Source organism: Physella acuta, unplaced genomic scaffold (assembly GCF_028476545.2).
Source record: "Physella acuta isolate Inbredline_101_S28 unplaced genomic scaffold, ASM2847654v3 ptg001270l, whole genome shotgun sequence".
Lineage (NCBI taxonomy): Eukaryota > Metazoa > Mollusca > Gastropoda > Physidae > Physella > Physella acuta.
In genome coordinates, this window is record NW_026732785.1 from 106,528 (window position 1) to 126,638 (window position 20,111).

Consider the following 20,111-nt stretch of genomic DNA (forward strand, 5'->3'; position numbering starts at 1 on the left):
TACCATTATGTGTGAAATATTTTCTATCAAAGTGTATGTTAAGGAAAAGGAAAACATGTTAAAAATCTAAATAAAACAAAAATGTAGCCAGGAGCAACAAGCATCCAATTGTTTTATTTCTACCATAATCAGTAGTCTAAGTTAAGATTAGTGTTAGTGCTTGTTCTTGGGAAAATAGGAAGGGTAAGAATTAGGTAGTCTAGAGATCATAGTTGGTAAATGAGGAATTTAACTATATGTTGTTGTCATAAGTGATACTGACTAAAGATGTTCTGTTGACTTGAAGTGCAACTGTGAAAAAATAAAAAAACTTGACTAACATTAGTGAACATATTTATAAGAAACAAAAAATGCAACTCCTACCCTGTGGTATATTTATTTGCTTTGAATCAGCTTGCTGTTGTTCTTGGAGTTTGGTTATAATGTCATCAATTATTTTTTCTTCTGCGTTAACTGGTTGATCTACTTCATCAGCTGTAAAAAAAACAAAAAAATAAAAAAAATTGATATTTTATTTTTACTATTGTTTAATTTGAAAAAACAATCAGATGCTATCATTGTAGCATTTTTCAAAGTATAACCAAGGCTAAGGTGTCAAATCTGAAAACAAATTTAGAAATTTTATACTTATTTAATCTATTTAAAATTAAATTTAGAGAAGTTAATTTTAGTTTATCCGAAAACAATAGAAAAAAATCAAATGGTGGCTAATGTGAACAGTCCAATATAGAGGAGTTCTTGTTTATAAGAACAGACCAATAGGAAGAGTGAGAGGGGTGTTGACTTAACAGTCGGTAGGAGAGGTGGTTTATCAAAATCAGGGAATCAAAGAGAAGATGAAAGAATAAAGTAAATGGCGGCAATGGCTGCACTATTTGTAGTAACAGAAGAAAAAATGATCAAAGCTAATTACAGCTAATTAGATGAATAATGTAATCCCTTATGTAACAGAAGCATATGTAAGATTGGCATTTCATCGTGCTGCATACATTAATTGGGTTGGATATTGAAAATATTCAAATTAGCCAAAGAAAGGAAAAACAACGTATGAGATGGATCCATAGACCATTGATAGGGGACCAGGTGGAATCAACAAGTTTATGATGGAGGGGGGGGGGTATAAAAAATGTGGAATTCACACACCAAGTAACAGCCAAAACTCCATATATCCCCCACACACACATACACAAGGGCATAAAGTTGAGTTACCTTAAGGTACAAGTTGTGTGTGTGTGTGTTTGTGTATGTGTGTAAGAGCATGTATATGCATATCAATAAATAACTTAAGTGTTGAAAGGTAGTACAGTTCACCCTTATAAATCAGGACGACCATAATGAGTGTGACACTACATAACAATAGGAAAAGGAAGGTGCCAACACCTTCACAAAAACGTGCCCAAGCTCTGTCAGAAAGCATGTCTAGTCATGTACTATACATTCTATTTAACACTCCTTAACCTGTGTCTGTCTTATCAGTAAAAAAAAAGCAAGGTCATGTCATACACATTTTGACCTCTTGCCTACTCTTAGTCTTCAACGTACAGGTAACATTGTTGGTTCTCAACTACAAGGTCACATGTTTTAGTACAACTGCTTTCTTTTTAAATTAAAGAAAAAAAAAGGACAATGGAGGGTCATAAAATATGTATCTTTACATAGAAGGTAAAGTGAAAGTTTCCCTTCCAAACCTAACGATCTATTGGGCAAGTGAAGTAGAGTTCACCTGGTTGTGTGACCTCGGCATATGAAGAGATAGTGTGGTCAGCACTATGCCCAGCCGCCTTTACTTTCCCTGACGTGAGTTATGTACCCTGATTTACATAGAAGGTAAAATATCAATAAAAGAAAAGCTTATTTACATCTATCATAATAATAAAAACACAAAATGCATATCTAAACAAAAGATCGAATTTAAAATCTTTTTTTCTTTAGCAAAAAAAAAAAAAAAAAACGATGTGAGACGACTTTTTAATAATTCATGGAGACGAATTCCTAACAACATTATGTGTAGACGTCAAGTTGTTGCTGAGGTGTGGGGAGGTGGAGGGGAGTGGGCGGGGTGAAATCGATGTGATGCCTGTGTTGACAGCTGAAAGTTGCCGTGTCAGAAAGATCTGAGTCTGTCTACTTAAAAGTCACGCTCAATATTAAGTGGAGGGGGGGGGGGGTGTAAAGGTTAACCATAGGGGATAAGTTAGATACAGGTTGACAGTTTATGCGTATAGGGTGGGGATAAACGGAGGGGGTAGGTAACGTTTAGCGCTTGGGATGGGGGTAGGTAGGCTGAGGTTAACGGTCTATTAGGGATAAGGTGGAGAAAGGTTGACTGCAGGCGTCAAGGTAGGTAACAGTTGAAGACGTTAATTTAGACAAAAAGCAACGAGTTGAAAATCGTATTAAAGGTAGGAGGTAATTTTTTACATGTAGGTAAAGAACAGAAGAAGCATCCTAGCAATAGTGGTGGCTTCATGTGTGGAACTCCACAGTAAAGTACGACATTATGAATAGAGGTTTAGAGTTTAAAAAAAAATAAAATAATAAACTAATTGGTGCCTTGAAGGGAGACTACCCAGCGTGATTTCGTGACGTGTCTGGGAAACGGCGGGAAGTTGAATAATTGAGGACAAAAATGACGACAGAATACAAGCTAAAGGAACTAGATCAACAAACAAGCCAAAACGTTCTATTCTCGTTTTAAGTTAGCGGGGTGGGGGATTTGAAACGATTTCTATTTTTTTAAAGGTTCAACATTTCAGCTAAATATAGATTTTACATTTTTTTTTCTTAAGGCCCTGCGAACATCTGAGGCAAGATTTCAAAAGACGCGAAAAACGAAAAAAAGATCTGAAATTTTGAAATTGTCAGATGTTCCGTGGCTCTTAAAGTTAAAAAAAAAAAAAAAAACGAAAAAGAAAAAAAAAGACAAATCTTTGATGGCGTGAGTTCATCGTTAAAATTTAAATAACGGTAGCAGAAATTTAAGCGGGGGGGGGGGGGGGGGGAGGAGAATTGAATATTTAATTTTAAACAAAGGATCAATTACGTTTCTCTCCTTCATCGATAATAGATAATAACAGTGGTCAGGATATTACGACCAGGGTTTCTTTCAGGCATTTTTTTTCGGGGAGGGGCACGTGAAAGTTGGAGAGGAGGGGGGGGGGGAGAAGGTGTTCTGGTAAAATCATATATTTTCTATATAAATTATTTTAAATATGATTTTACTATTCATCCGGTGGGTGGTATGGTGGTGGATGAGACCCCTCCCCCGGTGGTGGACGTGACCCCCCCCTCCCTGTGGGTGTGATAGTGATTGACGTGACTCACCGGTGGGTGGGATGATGGTGGATGTTATCCCCCCCCCCCCTCCCCAAGAAGAGATGCTGAAAGAAACAATGGATGCTACCACTCCGTCACGATCAAAGTGAAATAATGAACAAAAATGGGAGTAAAATTGTTGGTGATTCTTTGATGTCAGATGTGCTGTCTGTTATAAGATGGTCTCCGTCATGTAAGATGGTCTCCGTCATGTTAGATGGTCTCAGTCGTGTAAGATGGTCTCAGTCGTGTAATATGGTCTCCGTCATGTAAGATGGTCTCAGTCGTGTAAGATGGTCTCCGTCATGTAAGATGGTCTCAGTCGTGTAAGATTGTCTCCGTCATGTTAGATGGTCTCCGTCGTGTAAGATGGTCTCCGTCATGTTAGATGGTCTCAGTCGTGTAAGATGGTCTCAGTCGTGTAAGATGGTCTCCGTCATGTAAGATGGTCTCCGTCATGTAAGATGGTCTCCGTCATGTTAGATGGTCTCAGTCATGTAAGATGGTCTCCGTCATGTAAGATGGTCTCAGTCATGTAAGATGGTCTCAGTCGTGTAAGATGGTCTCAATCATGTTAGATGGTCTCAGTCATGTAAGATGGTCTCCGTCACGTATGTCTCCGTCATGTAAGATGGTCTCCGTCATGTAAGATGGTCTCAATTATGTAAGATGGTCTCCGTCATGTTAGATGGTCTCCGTCATGTAAGATGGTCTCCGTCATGTTAGATGGTCTCAATTATGTAAGATGGTCTCAATCATGTTAGATGGTCTCAGTCATGTAAGATGGTCTCCGTCATGTTAGATGGTCTCCGTCATGTAAGATGGTCTCAATTATGTAAGATGGTCTCAATCATGTTAGATGGTCTCAGTCATGTAAGATGGTCTCCGTCATGTTAGATGGTCTCCGTCATGTTAGATGGTCTCCGTCATGTAAGATGGTCTCCGTCATGTAAGATGGTCTCCGTCATGTTAGATGGTCTCCGTCATGTTAGATGGCCTCCGTCATGTTAGATGGTCTCAATCATGTAAGATGGTCTCAGTCGTGTAAGATGGTCTCAATCATGTAAGATGGGCTACATCATGACAAATATCAGACCATTCTTACCATCCAAACTCAAGTGCTATTCCACCGGATGATCTCTTCTTTCATAAAACGACATTTCTAGCGGTACCGGTGACGCATAAAAAACACCCAACACAAAACGCCCCACCCCTAAACTAAGTGATAAGTTGCTAACGCTAGAAGAAACGAACTCGCCATCTCGCCTGAAAGGGAGAGAGCAAGAGACGAAATGGAAGTTTAAAAAAAAAAACGCCGTGTTATTGTTCCAGGTCTCCGATCAATACTGGTGTCATCGGAGAGGGTATCACAATGCGGGCACGGACGTCAGAGATATCAGGCAAATGTCACCGTCCCGTTGTCAGTCAAACAACAACGTCGGCGGGATCAAGTTTTTTTTTTTAAATTTAAAAATTAAAATTTTGTAATTCTAAATTGTATTGTAAACAGAAGACATGTAAAACATGACACAATGAGGATGAAAAAAAAACAGCACAAGCGTCGTCGTTATTCCGGTAACCCTTTGTTGTCGTTACTCCAGTAACTTAAATTGTTGTCGTTACTCCGGTAACCTCTTTTGTTGTCGTTACTCCGGTTACCTCTTTTGTTGTCGTTACTCCAGTAACTTCCATTGTTGTCGTTACTCCGGTAACCTATTTTGTTGTTGTTACTCCGGTAACCTCTTTTGTTGTCGTTACTCCAGTAACTTCCATTGTTGTCGTTACTCCGGTGACCTATTTTGTTGTCGTTACTCCGGTAACCTATTTTGTTGTTGTTACTCCGGTAACCTATTTTGTTGTCGTTACTCCGGTAACCTATTTTGTTGTCGTTACTCCGGTAACCTATTTTGTTGTCGTTACTCCGGTAACCTCTTTGGTTGTCCTTTGTTGATGACCCAGCGAAATTGGGAAAAATCCCCAGCAGCAAGGGCATAAAAATGAAAACGAGGAAGAAGGCGATAAAGAAACGAAGAATGCGATATTTTGTATTCAGCTCAAGCAAGATGACGTAATACATTTTGAGAGGCATACGCAAGGGGATTAGCGCCTAGGACGGTTGGGGAGGGGGGGGGTTCAATCTACAGAACCCCGGTGGCCGTCCATAACTGACGTTATAACCGCGTGTGCTTGGAGGAGGGGGAGGGTTTAGTGACTGTGTGATTAGGGGTAGGGGTAACACTAACAACGTGTGAAGTCATACCTTGACGTCAAAAAGTAATTATTTTTTTAACCTAACTTTGCCAGAAACACATTTTTTAAACATTTTTATTATCCTTTTTATTTTGAGTAAATTGTTAAAGATCTGATTAAAAAGCGTGATGTCAGTTAAGGACAACCCCTTGATAAACCGGATAAAAGTTGTGAGTGCTTGTCCGTGTCCCTCAATCTAACAACTGAACGCACTCTACCATGATGATTTTTACCAAGAAACCAAATGAAGTATCTAATTATGAAAATTGTATTCCTACACCCGCCGTCTCGTGCCCATTTCCCCCATGTTCAGTGTTAAGATTTGTGTGAGATGGACGCATAATTATATGCTTATTCGCACAGCAAAGCCATAAATACGATCTCCTTTACAATAGTTTATTTAAAGAAAAAAATTCAATCAAACGAGACAATAATTAAACCTTAATTAAGTTAGTTATGATTGCACGGAAAATTAATCAGAACGATTTTTTTTTAGATCACGGATAAAAAACGAGCATTGAACATGGCCATGTGTGATGGAGAAAACGAGTCAAAGGGAGGGGTAAAAAAAAACAAAGATATAAAAAAGTAAATTGAGAAGTACACGAGAGATGTGTGAACACTGTGTTCAGGAAGTTTTCGTGTACAATTTTTTTGCTTGGTTACCTGGTAATGACACACATCACGTTTTGAGAACAGACATTACGGGCATCCTTAAACCATGCAATTATACATCACCTGACCGAGGCAAATATTATTATCGTGTAGCATAATTGAAAAGCCACGTTAAAGAATAGAAAAAAAAACGCAAATTGTATCTGGCATTCATTTGAAAAAAAATCTGTCTTTTAATTAACGACGCTCAAAAGCATGTTTTATAAACCAAACTTTTTTTTTTGAACCTCGGTGGATTATTTTCCCTGACTTCTGTCGAACTGAGGACAGCAGTCCTGTAATTTTCTCTCTACGTCGGTCGAGTTCCTTGGTGACAGACCGTCTCACGTGGGGTGGAAAGGGCGAGGAGTAATTGGCGACTTGCTGGACACACCCACACACACCACAACCCACATACATAGCCACAGAACACACACCCAACCACGCTTCCAAGAACAAGTACACGCACACACCACAACCCCCCCCCCCCCCCCCCCCCGAGAAACGATTATGGGATAACTCTAAGGCTCTAAGGGTCAATTTCGGTAGTCCAGTTCAATACAGAAACAGAACAATCACTAATGGAGGTCATCATCTTTTCCTTTCTGTCCCCAAGACACAATGGACCACCACAGGAAGGTCTGTCCATCTTAACCGACCCCAACAGTTTTCTTGTCAGTTCCCAAAGATAGTCCTGCTTTAGTCCATCATAACCGAAACCCAGCAGTTTTCTCGGCAGTTCCCCAAAGATAGTCCTGCTTTAGTCCATTCATTTTCTACTTTACTAATGGAGATAATGAAATTAAAATTAAACACCCGATTGACAAAAGTGTGTGTGTGTGTCTTAAGTGCGAATCTTATAATGAAACTTTGGCAATCTCTACTTCACCCCCCCCCCCCCACCATCTTTTTTTTCATCTTCCGTGACGACATTATTAAAAATAAAAGATAAGTGTTTACACAAGATATAGGGTGACATTCAGAAATAACACAAAGCTATTGATCCCGTCCCAGAGCCGTCCAGCTTACCAACACTGAAGCGTTTGGGTGTTTGTACCGGGACGTGCCAAGTATGTTGGACGTAGTGGGCTCGGGGCAGGGCACAGTATAGATTATAGTACAGCTGGGGAAACCAAAAGGCATATATATATATATATATATATATATATATATATATATATATATATATATATATATATATATATATATATATATATATATACACATACATATACTTTACTGAGTGTCAATTACATAGAAACGTTGGATGGCTCTAATCTTTATCAAACTCGGGCGGCTAGCTCTAGTAGTCTGGGAATGTCAGCTACATTCATAAAGACAATTTGGTCGTTTAAGCCGCACTTTCTAAATAATACTGAATTTTTATCATGAAATCTTAACGTTTATAATTAAGACGGGAGATTTTTGCTTCAGAATTCCTTATTTAGACTGGCCTTTTTATTTAGACTGGAATTTCTCATTTATACTGGTATTCCTTATTTCGTATTAAGACTGCTATTTCTCATTTAGACTGATATTCCTTATTTCTTATTAAGACGGGTATTCATTTTTTTCTCATTTAGATTGGTATTCCTCATTTAGACTGGTCTTCGTTACTTCTCATCAAGACTGGTATTCCTCATTTCATACTAAGACTAGTATTTCTCATTTAGATTCGTATTCCTTATTTCTCATTAAGACTGACAGTTCTCATTAAGACTGGCATTTTTCCATTTCTGCGACCAAAGCAGTACGTCCGACAGAGGGCGCCACATAGCGCTATGTTTTGACACAACTTCCAGAAATAGAACGCGCACTAAAATGCAAGCAGCCCTTGAAACCCAAAACAACCTCAACTATAAAAGCTCTCAAGAAAATCGATGCGGTGCGCAGCCAAACAGGCAGGTAATGAGAATTTATCGGATCAATAATCTATGGGAAATAAAATTGATCAGCTTCGTATAAAAATATTAAACTAACATGCACAAAATAATTATCGTTTAATTTTTATTCTTGAAAAAAATTTATTGGCAACTGTTATTTTAAGTGCATTGGTTGGGCAGGAAATAACTGAAAATAAAAAAATAAATTGTACAACATGGAGTAATGGTGGTCGGTGTGTATGAGTGCGTAGCGCGTCATTGCTAACCTATTAGACTTGAGTTCGATTCACTAAAGGTGGTTTGTCTTTGTCTGAAAGGTATCTGGATTGGAATAATAGCCTCTGGTCATCACACTGACACCAATTTAACTTGATAACGTCGGGACTATGTGATGACCCCTAAGGTTAAGTATGTTCACTACTCTCACACGATATACAACCTGCCCAGATTTATTTTTAAAAATACATAACAGAATGAAAACCCTTAATAAAACACACTCACTAGCATGTACAACACACAAAAGATTGTCAGCTTTACAAACTATGTATCAATGACTTGTCAAATACGCTACAATTTACGTAATGCTGAGGGCTGCACCCCCTTCCACCCCCCCCCCCATAGCTTACAGATACCTGTCGAAGATCATGTACGCGAGATTACCTCACGTCAAACTAAAATTTGCCCTGGGGCGGGTGGAAGAATATTTACAGTAACCTTTTAAGCTCGTTGATTAAATTTGTGTGAACTTGTTTGGTGCGGGTAATATTCAGCCGAACACCGAGTGTGTGAATTAGTGCGACACAATGGTGACACATAATTAATGGTAGTATAGATATTTAATAGTAACATAGATACTTAAGGATAGTCTAGACATTTAATGGTATTAGTATAAATACTTAATGGTAACAGATAATGGTCCAGATAAATATAAGTAACCCCCCCCCCCCCCCCCCGAGACTCTACACGCAGACTTAAGCATAATCGCAGAAATAAAGGTAACCCACTGCATTAATGGTAACCCGTGTGTGTGGTAAGTTTATTTACTGGCATGTATACAGGACCCCTCATATTTCCCTATCTGATGAGTACCTGAGTAAAATGTGGCGAGTATATAAGTCAGTGTCTTACTAGCCACACATTCCTGTCACATGTCCAGGACACGGTAAACTTATCAGCCCAGTCGCGAGTCAGGAACTGATATTTTACTAACGTTTAAAACCGCCTAGTTTAGTTGACCATAAGTTCCTAACATATCCATCTAATTATGCCGTGGCTGTATACTTTACCGACTTCCCTAGTTATAATGACAAGTCCATGAAACCCAAATGTGTGTGTCCTGTGTGTAAATGTGTGGGTGCTTGCTAGTTTTCAAAACACTGAAACCCACAATGTGGGTAGGTACTGCAAGGGGGTGCTGTGTGGATTTGTGTTAAAACTTTTACTCTTGGGGTTGGTATTCACAAGTATTGCCTGAGCTTGGCGGAACAATAATCACCAGGACGATTCCGTATAATTATCGTCAGAACTTCTTCGTTCCTAATTGTAATGTTGGACCGGGTTCCCTCCAACACAGTTAAGTATCACGTGTCAACATGTTATGCGCCATGTATCCCATTGACTCCGACTTCAGCCTGCTTTTCTTTTTGGATTTTATCGCATAGCTTTTGCAATCAAAGAATAAACTAACAGCAGTTGTTTGATTTTGGAGTTGTCTCTCCTAGAAGACGAGTTGCTGTCCCCTGATATCGAGCCTCATCTGCACGGGGGTTTGAACACGGGACTTTTCAGTAAAAATATCGCCTGAAGATACTTGCAGAATTACCGCCAGAATTCACGGGATCAACCAAACAACTGGGTACTTATCAGGTGGTCTGTCGGTATTTCTGTAAGGGACAGTTGCCACTTTACCGGAAGCTAAACTACCTTCATACCTATAACAAATGAAGACCCTGGTATTGTGACATACTGTATTCTCATAACGCTATTCCCGGTACCCACAAAAAAGCCCCTACACAGCCGCAGTGTCACACAAAAATAAACTAACCCTTTCTCCTCGGGTCTCGTCGGGTCAGGCAGAGCTCTGAGAAACCGGACACACAAACCTAGCCCACTGACCCTGTCCACCAGCGCGGGCAAGCTATCTCGCTGGTCCTATCAGCAGTAGATCTGCAATCGATGGCTCCGTTTCAAGTACGATGTTTTAAAAAACAACCCACCACACACAGCCAACCAATCATGTTGGACTGCTCAGTAAGTCTAATGAGGTTGCCATGGCAACGTTTTTAAAAAAAAAACTTAAAAAAAAAAACGTGACAAACTATGGCATCGTGATCTTTTACACGTGTTCTTAATCAATCGCTCGTCGTTTTAAGCTGAAAAATAAATAGAACTACTGCAACAGTTAAATTAATAACGGTTAAACTATATGTACCAGCGTGCAGTGGCTATATTAAAGACGGCTGTTTTTTTTAACGCGAGAGAGATTATTCTGTCAAAGATAATACATTATTCTTAGATAACGTTTCTTTGTACGCGCCGTAATACATTTTTTTTTCTCTCAGTATCCTTTGGTGTTCGAGATAGTTCTAAGGAAAACTAGCAATATTAATAGCCGCCAACATCTGGGACTATCCGTGCATGAGGGGGCAGCGAGGGGAGGAAAAATACGAGGCTACTAAAGATATGAAAAAAACAAAAACAAAGAAAGATTTAAAGAAATACGGGAGGGGGTAGCGAGGGGAGGAAAAATACGAGGCTACTAAAGATATAAAAAAAAAAAACAAAGAAAGATTTAAAGAAATACGGGAGGGGGTAGCGAGGGGAGGAAAAATACGAGGCTACTAAAGATAAAAAAAAAAACAAAAACAAAGAAAGATTTAAAGAAATACGGGAGGGGGTAGCGAGGGGAGGAAAAATACAAGGCTACTAAAGATGTAAAAAAAAACAAAAAAAAAAACAAAGAAAGATTTAAAGAAATACGGGAGGGGGTAGGGAGGGGAGGAAAAATACGAGGCTACTAAAGATAAAAAAAAACAAAAAAAAATAAAATAAAGGAAGATTTAAAGAAATAAAGGGGTAGGGGAAGTAGAAAATACAAGGTTGCAAGTAAAAGATAAAAAGAAAAACAACAAACGGGGATTTAAAGAAATACGGGGTGGGGGTGGGGGCGAGGGGGGGAGTTACAAAAATATGATGTTGCAAGTAAAAGATAAAAAAGAAACCAACAAAGGGAGATAAGAGAATCGAAATGTCTTCAACAAGACCCAATAAATATGGCAAGACATTTCGATCGATAGAATTGAGCCAGGGATAGACCGATGACCCCCCCCCCCCCCCCCTCCCCCCGGCCTCACACTTCTTAGACCAATCTATTGCCACTGATGACCTTGATGTGACGTCAATGCCGTTTGCGCGGGTCTCCCTAGAAACTGGACCAGCAGTAAAATGACTGAACAGCGCCGCCCCGCGGGGGGGGGGGGGGGGGGGGGGGAACACGCCACCATACGGGGAGAACACGCCACCCCACTCTTGGCTGATTAACACCGGGTGACTTTGTTGGGACTAACTCATGTAACTGTTACCCTCCACCCTTTTTTCACTTTCTACTATGTGGTATGACCGAAATGAAAAAAAAGAAAGTGGGATAATTCGGTATTTTCCCTTAATGTGTTACTTGATAAAGCGACCACATATAGTTATCTCCCCTAAACTTGTGTACCCAAATGGCATCGCCCCAAAAGTTATCAAACGGAAGGTTTTTTTTAATGATGTGCATTGTTTTTAAAACTTACGAGATTATAACAAAATTAATAGTGTTGACCCCCCCCCCCAGACTGAAAGTATAATAAAGTTTTAATAATATTTGCCGTAGCTAAACAAAGTTTGAAGCACAAGTCCAAAAAATATGTTTTGTTTTCTAGTGGCACCATGGTAATGAAAGTTAAATATTCAATTCCAGTGCAGTTCATTTTTTGTTATATTGTTCTTCAAACTGTTATATTTCTTATATCTTTCAACCTCTGGTTTATTTTTGAGGCAACTCAGAAATAGATGACAGTGTCTCTCTGAAACCGATGTCATTAGTCCCACCACGACATTGACCCGTAGTCCTGACCAGGAGAATGACCCGTAGTCCCACCAGGACACTGACCCGTAGTCCTGACCAGGACACTGACCCGTAGTCCCACTAGGACATTGTGTCTTTTTTGTAAAGTAAAAAAATAAAATCAAGTTTATCTTCAATGTCAACAATAATGATAGGGCACTCGAAGCAAACTTGCAGGCCATTTGCATTTTTTTTATTGGGGACAAAAAAAAGAACAAACAATCAAAATACAATATCTGATGGAGCTTTTGTTCCTGTTTCTAAAAATAGCCCCTGCCGATACTGTTTTTATCAGCACTGCTCTGGAGACAATGATCAGTTATAGTTTTAAACTCGGGATCAATAAACCCACATGGTCCATCGCGCATGTCTACTCAAGTCACTTCCGGTGGACGTCATCAACACAGGAAATTACGAAAGCTTTGAACTTTTACAGTTTTTCAACAGCTACGCGGACAAAATGGGAACTAAATGAAGACAGTAGACGTCTTGGGAAAAAAAAAACCCCACTCACATTGGGTTCATTTTGTGCTGTCCACGTTATAGGACTAGCACTCAAATAACAGGACCTGAAGATTAGCAATGGTTTCATTTTGTGATGTCTACGTTATGCCAACCACTCACACTGGGTTCATTTTGTGCTGTGGACCTAGGACAAGCACTCGAATATCAGGACCTGAAGATTAGCACTGGTTTCATTTTGTGATATCAACGTTATAGCTATAGGACAAGCACTCAAATAACAGGACCTGAAGATTAGCACTGGGTTCATTTTGTCATGTCGATGTTTATCGATCACCAGAGCCGGTTCGAGGTTGCGAACGTTTCTTGGAGACAGCAGAGATTAGTACATTAAATGGATCAGAATAGTGGATGTGCTCCTGAAGGAAATTGCCTCCCCTCCCCCAGAAGATGCCTGAAAGAAACAATGCCAATAACTTTCAGCGCCCAGAGAAGATGATTTGCGACCTTGATGGCCCTTTAAAAAAAATTTAAACACATGCACCCCAGTACATCAATTTCTTCCCAAAGTTGAAATTGAACCTAATATATCGATGTTGTAAGCATATTTTAAGCTACCCGCTGAGCTGCTATTTAAATAAGCTACTAGTTCAATTAGCTGTCGTTTAAATTAGCTATAAAAGCAATTAGCTACCATTTAAATAAGCTACAAGCTCAATTAGATAAGCCGCCAGATTAAAAAGATCTAGTCTTGGAATTTGTTCCATTAATTTTTTTACCCTTTTAATGATGTCAATTAATGTAGAAAAACTTAATCGAACTTGACTTGGGAAAGAAAGACTACGCATATAAAAAAAAGTCCTCGGTAGTGTACTGATTACATAGCAGAGGCGTAGCGACCCTTCCCGGCGCCCGGGGACAAACTTTTCCATTTGCACCCCCCTCCTCGAGATTTCGATTTGCACCCCCCCCCCCTCAACCTTTTAATTTATTTTTCCAACCCATTTTGGCGCCCCCTAAGGTCGGCGCCCGGGGACATATGTCCCCCCTCCCTCGCTACGCTACTGTTATATAGAGCTACACAGAGGAGAAGTGCCGAGAAAGTCTTCTACTATATCGGTGGGGTTAATAAAATAAAGTTTTCATTAGTTACCAGTTAAAATTATGATTGCTGCCCTGTGCTCTACTGCTCTTAACACGAGCTTGTGATCTAGTTTATTTTTCTTCGTGAGCCAAAAGACAAAGAGATTTGTAAAATAATTAAAATTGAACCAGTAATATTCGAGATGTGCTTTATTTATGTTTTTTTTTTTAAAGATAATTTCGTGAGGTAAGGGAAATTGTTTCACACGTTTCGTAGATTTCTTGTTTATTTATTTAAATTAAAATACTTTTTGTTTTTATAAAAATGTTAACCAAATCAGCTAAGGCAAAAACAAGGGCAATAACAAAGTGCAGGTTAAAGATTTTATCAAGAGTGCTGTCCCCGTGGCTAATCATGGACAAACAAATTCAGCGTTTTCATTATCCACAAAGAAAAAAAAATGTCGGTTATAAATAGCCTTTATTAAATACTGAACGAAAATTGTTGTTTAAATGTCGAACAATCTCAATATTTTACGCGTTACAACGGAAAAAAATAAATCAAGATTGCTTAAAAAAAAAGAAACAATTCATAAACTGATGGAGAATACGTGTTCTTTGTAATTTTATGAAATAAGACACCTGGATTTAGATGAAAAACTTTAGCGAGTGGTTTTACCAGGGGGAGTGAAGTTATAGGGCTGAGTTGTATTAGGGTCGGGTTGTGTACGAGGGTTGGGTTGTGTACTAGGGTTGTGTTGTGTACTAGGGTAGGGTTGTGTACTAGGGTTGGGTTGGAGGGTTGTGTACTAGCGTTGTGTTGTGCACAAAGGTTGGGTTGTAGGGCTGAGTGTGTTGTAGGGTTGGGTTGTGTGCTTGGGTTGTGTTGTGTTATTGTGTTGTGTTATTGGGTTGTGTTGTGTTATTGTGTTGTGTTATTGGGTTGTGTTGTGTTATTGTGTTGTGTTATTGGGTTGTGTTGTGTTATTGTGTTGTGTTATTGGGTTGTGTTGTGTTATTGTGTTGTGTTATTGGGTTGTGTTGTGTTATTGTGTTGTGTTATTGGGTTGTGTTGTGTTATTGTGTTGTGTTATTGGGTTGTGTTGTGTTATTGTGTTATGTTATTGGGTTGTGTTGTGTTATTGGGTTGTGTTATTGGGTTGTGTTGTGTTATTGTGTTGTGTTATTGGGTTGTGTTGTGTTATTGTGTTATGTTATTGGGTTGTGTTGTGTTATTGTGTTGTGTTATTGTGTTGTGTTATTGGGTTGTGTTGTGTTATTGTGTTATGTTATTGGGTTGTGTTGTGTTATTGGGTTGTGTTGTGTTATTGTGTTATGTTATTGGGTTGTGTTGTGTTATTGGGTTGTGTTATTGTGTTATGTTATTGGGTTGTGTTGTGTTATTGTGTTGTGTTATTGGGTTGTGTTGTGTTATTGTGTTGTGTTATGGGGTTGTGTTGTGTTATTGTGTTATGTTATTGGGTTGTGTTGTGTTATTGGGTTGTGTTATTGGGTTGTGTTGTGTTATTGTGTTGTGTTATTGGGTTGTGTTGTGTTATTGTGTTATGTTATTGGGTTGTGTTGTGTTATTGTGTTGTGTTATTGTGTTGTGTTATTGGGTTGTGTTGTGTTATTGTGTTATGTTATTGGGTTGTGTTGTGTTATTGTGTTGTGTTATTGTGTTATGTTATTGGGTTGTGTTGTGTTATTGGGTTGTGTTGTGTTATTGTGTTGTGTTATTGGGTTGTGTTGTGTTATTGTGTTGTGTTATTGGGTTGTGTTATGTTATTGGGTTGTGTTGTGTTATTGTGTTGTGTTATTGGGTTGTGTTGTGTTATTGGGTTGTGTTGTGTTATTGTGTTGTGTTATTGGGTTGTGTTGTGTTATTGGGTTGTGTTGTGTTATTGGGTTGTGTTGTGTTATTGTGTTGTGTTATTGGGTTGTGTTGTGTTATTGTGTTGTGTTATTGTGTTGTGTTATTGGGTTGTGTTGTGTTATTGTGTTATGTTATTGGGTTGTGTTGTGTTATTGGGTTGTGTTGTGTTATTGTGTTGTGTTATTGGGTTGTGTTGTGTTATTGGGTTGTGTTGTGTTATTGGGTTGTGTTGTGTTATTGGGTTGTGTTGTGTTATTGTGTTGTGTTATTGGGTTGTGTTGTGTTATTGGGTTGTGTTGTGTTATTGGGTTGTGTTGTGTTATTGTGTTGTGTTATTGGGTTGTGTTGTGTTATTGGGTTGTGTTGTGTTATTGGGTTGTGTTGTGTTATTGGGTTGTGTTGTGTTATTGTGTTATGTTATTGGGTTGTGTTGTGTTATTGTGTTGTGTTATTGGGTTGTGTTGTGTTATTGGGTTGTGTTATTGGGTTGTGTTATTGGGTTGTGTTATTGGGTTGTGTTATTGGGTTGTGTTATTGGGTTGTGTTGTGTTATTGGGTTGTGTTGTGCTATTGAAACTGAGTGATGTTTCGGGGTAAATATATATAACTATGTTAGGGTTTAAAGTTTCAGACAAAAAAATGAGTTTTACACTAGAAAGACCTTTCCTAGTCGCCACTCCTCTACACACTACACAACTAAACACACAACTAAACACTACACACTTACACACTACACACCTAAAAATTACAAACCTAGACACTAAACACATCACACCTAAACACTACACACTTACACGAGCCACAGAGTGCCACTCGTAGTTCAATTAGGCGAGCCGGGATCGAACACCCCTGAGGTACATTCACAGAAGACGGGCCCCCAGGGGAGATTAAGATAATCGATAAACCGCTGACCAGTACAAGACAGGTTTTTTCGTTGGTCCATTCTACCGTTTGTAAATTACGTTCTAATTGTCTTCTGGATATCAAGATATCTGGGTTGGCTTGTATCAAATGATATGGGGTGGCTTGTACTTGTATCAAATGATCTGAGGTGATTTGTATCAAATGATATGGGGTGCCTTGATTCACATGACCTGAGGTTGCTTATATCAAATGACCTGAGGTGGCTTGTATCAAATGATCTGAGGTGGCTTGTATCAAATGATCTGAGGTGGCTTGTATCAAGATATCTGGGGTGCCTTGATTCACATGACCTGAGGTTGCTTATATTAAATGACCTGAGGTGGCTTGTATCAAATGATCTGAGGTGGCTTGTATCAAGATATCTGGGGTGCCTTGATTCACATGACCTGAGGTTGCTTATATCAAATGACCTGAGGTGGCTTGTATCAAATGATCTGAGGTGGCTTGTATCAAGATATCTGGGGTGCCTTGATTCACATGACCTGAGGTTGCTTATATCAAATGACCTGAGGTGGCTTGTATCAAATGATCTGGGGTGGCTTGTATCAAATTATCTGAGGTGGCTTGTATCAAATGGATTGGGGTGGTGTGTATCAAGATATCTGGAGTGGCTTGTATCAAATGATATGAGGTTGCTTATATCAAATGACCTGAGGTGGGTTGTATCAAATGATCTGAGGTGGCTTGTATCAAATGATCTGAGGTGGCTTTAATCAAATGGATTGGGGTGGTTTGTATCAAGATATCTGGAGTGGCTTGTATCAAATGATATGAGGTGGCTTATATCAAGATATCTGGGGTGGCTTGTATCAAGATATCTGGGGTGGCTTGTATCAAGATATCTGGGTTGGCTTGTATCAAGATATCTGGGGTGGCTTGTATCAAATGATCTGAGGTGGATGTATCACATGATATGGGATGGCTTGTATCAAGATATCTGGAGTGGCTTGTATCAAATGATATGAGGTTGCTTATATCAAATGACCTGAGGTGGCTTGTATCAAATGATCTGAGGTGGTTTGTATCAAATGATCTGAGGTGGCTTGTATCAAATGGATTGGGGTGGTTTGTATCAAGATATCTGGGGTGGCTTGTATCAAATGATCTGAGGTGGATGTATCACATGATATGGGGTGGCTTGTATCAAGATATCTGGAGTGGCTTGTATCAAATGATATGGGGTGGCTTGTATCAAGATATCTGGGGTGGCTTGTATCAAATGATCTGAGGTGGATGTATCACATGATATGGGGTGGCTTGTATCAAGATATCTGGGGTGGCTTGTATCAAATGATATGGGGTGGCTTGTATCAAGATATCTTGGGTGGCTTGTATCAAATGATCTGAGGTGGATGTATCACATGATATGGGGTGGCTTGTATCAAGATATCTGGGGTGGCTTGTATCAAATGATATGAGGTGGCTTGTATCAAGATATCTGGGGTGGCTTGTATCAAGATATCTGGGGTGGCTTGTATCAAATGATCTGAGGTGGATGTATCACATGATATGGGGTGGCTTGTATCAAGATATCTGGGGTGGCTTGTATCAAATGATATGGGGTGGCTTGTATCAAGATATCTGGAGTGGCTTGTATCAAATGATATGGGGTGGCTTATATCAAGATATCTGGGGTGGCTTGTATCAAATGATATGGGGTGGCTTATATCAAGATATCTGGGGTGGCTTGTATCAAATGATATGGGGTGGCTTATATCAAGATATCTGGGGTGGCTTGATTCAAATGACCTGATGTTGCTTGTTTAATAAATAAGGTAAATGGTGTTTATAATTCTTGATTTTAAAAAGCTTAAGTAAATTATTTACAAGTTGTTTCTATAGTAACCACGAATGTTTTCTACATTAATTAATTTGAATGTGTTTTTTTTTACTAAATAGAAAACACATCTCTTGTATAAAATAAACATGTGGTTGTGTGTAAGTGGCAAGAGTGACGTCTGTATAATAAAGTTATATAAAAATGTATAAACAATTTATATAACAATATATAAAAATATATTTTATAAATAACTTGTATGAAGAAACATATTCTATACAAAATATGAAAGTGTTTTAAATATGTTTATAACAGTGCGGAATATTGGTACTAACAACAATAGATTCTCATAAAAACAATGTGTTTAGTTGTTGGTAGAATTGTACCATCAGGTTTAGTGTTGGGGTCAGGGCTTAGGGTTAGGGCTGTGGAATAAGATACCAAAAATGTGGCATCATCGTACTCTGGTATAGCACACTGCGTAGGTTACCCCCAACTTTAAGTAACTACCCTCGATTTGACAAGCACCTACAGTATACTCCTGGCAACCACATATGATTCAGCTCTGTCAACCACCTACGCATACCTCTGACAACCACTTACACCAAACCCCTAACAACCACCTACGCCATGCAACAATAAAATTATTTATAGTGTAGACACATGTTCGTGGGCAGCGTATATTAACAAAAACAGCAAAACGTTTTGTAAATGAAGCCATTTTTTTCCTTCTTTTGGCATAATAGTGCAAGCACTAATTAATGTCCAACCTAACACCCCTAAAAAACAAAATGGAAGTTCCCGAAACTCACGATTCCAGCAGTGTTTAGCAATACAGCAATTTGAAGTGATTTACCACGAACACAACTCACACGAGGGTAACTCGAGCTAATTTATTTGTGACGTTGTCGAGTCGCATTCTTTTGGAACAATGGCCACATATTATCAACACGCCCACGCGGTTTTCATGTATCCGATACACGGTTATATCAGGTGAATAACAGACAGGTATACATTCCACCATTCCCGATGAAGGATTATTTTACAAAAAAAAATTGAAATTATAACTAACAGAACTGAAACAACATTTCACAATATTGTATTGATGGACTAAGGATTGTGAAATGGTGAAGTACTTTTGAAAGCTTGAGTCTCCCGCAATAAAATCAACTACGGTACTATAGTTTTACCTAATCGTCTAGTCTACAACGGTTAAAAAAAAGCATTAATAATTCTAGCTCAAGGTTTTTTGATTCAACAAACGCCATAGATTTTAGCAAAGGCGAGACCACTTTGAAAAATTGAAGATCAAAATAATAATTCTAAAACACATATTGCCACATTCACTAACCGACCTCAGGGGAATGGCAGGTACCACAGGTGAATCCAAGAGACCCTACTATCCTAAGGTGAGTAAATACCAGGTACCTCGCTATTCTCAGGTGATTTTAGATGCACCAATATCCTCAACAGAATCCCAGTGACCTCACTATCCTAAGGTAAGTTAATACCAGGTACCTCACTATTCTCTGAATCCCCGGTACACCAATTTTTCTGAGGTGATTTCCAGGTGCCCTAACTTTTTCAGGTAAACCCGGGGAATATCACAATCTTCAGGTAAATCTCATGCATCACAGCTTAGCTGCCATAAGGATGTGAATTCAGGTACACCCAATGTCTTACATTTCCAACATAAGCGTAAGTTAATTCGATCATCAACTTGAAATTGGAATATTGAGTGCATGTGGAAAAATTAAAAAGGAACCAATTGTAAACTCGGCA

The 20,111-nt window shown here is 38.9% G+C and overlaps 1 protein-coding gene across 1 annotated transcript in view; it reads right to left on the reverse strand.

The window, feature by feature from the left end:
• LOC131957834 (neural proliferation differentiation and control protein 1) overlaps nucleotides 1-20,111 on the reverse strand; it is a 58,605-nt gene that overhangs the window by 8,443 nt on the left and 30,051 nt on the right. The window contains exon 2 of the mRNA XM_059322636.1: nucleotides 364-474. Coding sequence (XP_059178619.1) covers nucleotides 364-474 — 111 coding nt within the window. The remainder of the gene's footprint in view (nucleotides 1-363; nucleotides 475-20,111) is intronic.